The sequence below is a fragment of the Montipora foliosa genome, chromosome 3 (genome assembly GCF_036669935.1).
Source record: "Montipora foliosa isolate CH-2021 chromosome 3, ASM3666993v2, whole genome shotgun sequence".
NCBI lineage: Eukaryota > Metazoa > Cnidaria > Anthozoa > Scleractinia > Acroporidae > Montipora > Montipora foliosa.
The window spans coordinates 3,226,018-3,228,517 of NC_090871.1; the positions used below are offsets into that span (position 1 = coordinate 3,226,018).

General features: G+C 40.8%; 2 protein-coding genes and 1 long non-coding RNA gene across 4 annotated transcripts in view; 2 read left to right on the forward strand and 1 right to left on the reverse strand.

Moving 5' to 3' along the window:
* LOC137996482 (uncharacterized) overlaps nt 1-669 on the forward strand; it is a 1,790-nt gene extending 1,121 nt beyond the window's left edge. The window contains exons 2-3 of the long non-coding RNA XR_011122317.1: nt 351-406; nt 535-669. This is a non-coding gene — a long non-coding RNA (uncharacterized lncRNA). The remainder of the gene's footprint in view (nt 1-350; nt 407-534) is intronic.
* Nucleotides 1-1,220, reverse strand: part of LOC137996481 (uncharacterized) — a 7,630-nt gene extending 6,410 nt beyond the window's left edge. For both annotated transcript variants that reach the window (XM_068841921.1, XM_068841920.1), the window contains exon 1: nt 1-1,220. This exon is cut by the window's left edge and continues 310 nt beyond it. In XM_068841921.1, coding sequence (XP_068698022.1) covers nt 295-1,086 — 792 coding nt within the window. In that variant the 5' untranslated portion in view covers nt 1,087-1,220 and the 3' untranslated portion in view covers nt 1-294.
* A 256-nt stretch (nt 1,221-1,476) lies between these two features.
* LOC137996478 (dnaJ protein homolog 1-like) overlaps nt 1,477-2,500 on the forward strand; it is a 2,929-nt gene continuing 1,905 nt past the window's right edge. Inside the window, exon 1 of the mRNA XM_068841918.1 lies at nt 1,477-2,500. This exon is cut by the window's right edge and continues 1,905 nt beyond it. Within this exon, the coding sequence (XP_068698019.1) occupies nt 1,626-2,500 (875 nt within the window). The 5' untranslated portion in view covers nt 1,477-1,625.

The window sequence follows — 2,500 nt, forward strand, 5'->3', positions numbered from 1 at the left end:
CAGTGCGTGTGTGTAACAAACCACCGCACACATCCTCCCTTCGTTCATCATCACGCCCCGTGACTAGAGGAGGTAATTGTTGCGCTACGCTTACCAGCCAGTACACAACAACTTATTATACAACAAAGAAACTTTTAACTTTATTTTTTTTACATAAAATGAGGTGAAATTCTAGCAACTGTTTGGCATGAACTGTTCTGTTTCATTGATATTAAATTAAGAAACTTACTTGATTGACTTTGAACGGTTCTTTTAATATTTTTGTGATCAGCACATATAATATGCTAACTTATTTCATGCACTGACACGAGCTTCTAGATCTGTGATGATATTCAAAATCTCTTTTACAGCCGATTTACGAGCAAGTTTGACGTTTTCAAGTCCATCAGCATTGATCAAATCCAAGGCAAGAATTAACTGAGTCAAATGTTCTTCCAAGTACAAATATTCCTTGTCTTCTCTAGATCCCTCGAACTTCATAACTCGAGGAACAAGCTCTTGTGCTCTTAATAACTGTGTTCCTATTTCGTTTAGTTTCAGATATTCAGTGATCTTTGCTTCTGATTGCCTCGATGAAGACTCCTTCAAAGAACCAGCACCCGCGTTTACTCGGGAAGTCCTGTTATTATCATCAGATTGATCCAGGAAAATATCTTTCTGTTCAAAGCCTGCCTTTTTTTCCACGAACTCTTCGCTCGCATCATCAAAGGTCTTATCACACTTCTCTCCCAAAATATCCTCTTCGTTGACAGGCTCAGTTTTAACAAAGTTGTCGTCCACGGGTTGTGATAACTTTAGCTGTGACGAGTGATCCTCTTCTTTCACTTTCAAGTGTGAGTCATTCGTCGAGGGGTCTTCCCTGGCTTCAGCTTCACAACAAATATTCTTAGCCTCTGATGACAAGTTTTCTACGAGTCTCGTTTTCTTCCCGCCAGGAGATCTTCTCTTTTTTAGAAATGGAAAGTAAACTGGGCATTCCCCAAAGGTAAAAGGCCTTTCTCCGTAAAATCCTCCTACACTTTTGAAATGATTTCTTCCCAAAGGAAATCTGCTTGCCCAAGGATCTAGGAATACGTCTTGCCACATTTTCGATGTTTCCTCTGCGTTGTGTTAGCGAGTTTCTTCTCTAATTTCGAAATACTTTGCTAACGTTTAGTGCAACGGGGCTTTTAAATTGACTGTTTTAATGTCTGGAAAAACCGAGAAAGTTTGGTATGCCATCACAGCTAATTTTTGCACCAAGGCATTCTAGGATGTGCGGGAAAACCCTCGAAAATGCCAGAAATAGCTATAAAGAGATTACTAAGAAGGGGTGGGGAGTGTCCTTAATTTGTCCTCTCAAAAATCTGTCAACCCCGCTTGTATATTGTTTTGATGTCCCTTGAATTGGCCAAGAAGTGTAAATGTGATTTTTGCGTTTCACAAATGTAATTTCCTAAATTTTGAAGAAGCAAAAGGATCTCTTGTATTAAATTGAGTCAACCTACCCTCCCCTCCCTCATGTAAGTCTGCAGGAGAAGGTTCTGGAGCAATCGAGAAAATGTCTCCGAATAACTATATAAACACGCTGATGACTTTTCATTGCACTCAAATCAGTCAGTGTTAACAGGCGACTTCACGAAGGTATGGGAAAAGACTTTTACGATATTCTTGGCGTTCCGAGGAATGCTACAGACAAAGAGATAAAGAAAGCCTACAAAAAACTGGCATTGATATGGCACCCCGATAAAAACAAGAGTCCGGGAGCAGAAGACAAATTCAAGGAAATTTCGGAAGCTTACGACGTCCTCAGTGACAAAGAGAAAAGAGAAGTCTTCGACACATACGGTGAAGAAGGTCTAAAGGGAGTTCCTGGAAGCGACAATGGTTCGAATATGAATTTTAGAGGCCCAGGATTCGCCAAAACATTTGTGTTTACGAGTGGAAACGCCAAAGATACGTTTGCTAGAGCCTTTGGAAATGACGACGAATTTGCCGACATTATTGGCGGGCTAGGAGGGTTTAGTTTCCTCAATGACCGAAAAACACCTGGGGTTAGGACAGGCGGGAATGACAATTTTATGTTTGACTTTGATGGCTTTGCTCCGCGAAAGAAGAAGCAAAAGGTTCAAGATCCTACGATCGAGAAGGACCTGTTGGTTAGTTTTGAAGAACTATCTACCGGCTGCACCAAGAAGATGAAAATATCGCGGAAAATTTACGACGAGCGTGGAACTTTCACGAACGAGGAAAAAATTCTCACTGTGAATATTAAGCCGGGTTGGAAAGCGGGGACAAAAATAACTTTTCCGAAGGAAGGTGATCGAAAGCCCGGAATTGTTCCAGCTGACGTTGTCCTGATTATCAAAGACAAACCACATTCTTTGTTTAAACGCGACAGTTGTAATAATCTTCTTTACACAGCAAAAATTTCTTTGCGAGAAGCTTTAACTGGTGTGAGAGTGGAAGTTCCTACAATCGATGGAAGGAAAATAAGATTACCACTCAATGAGGTTGTGCG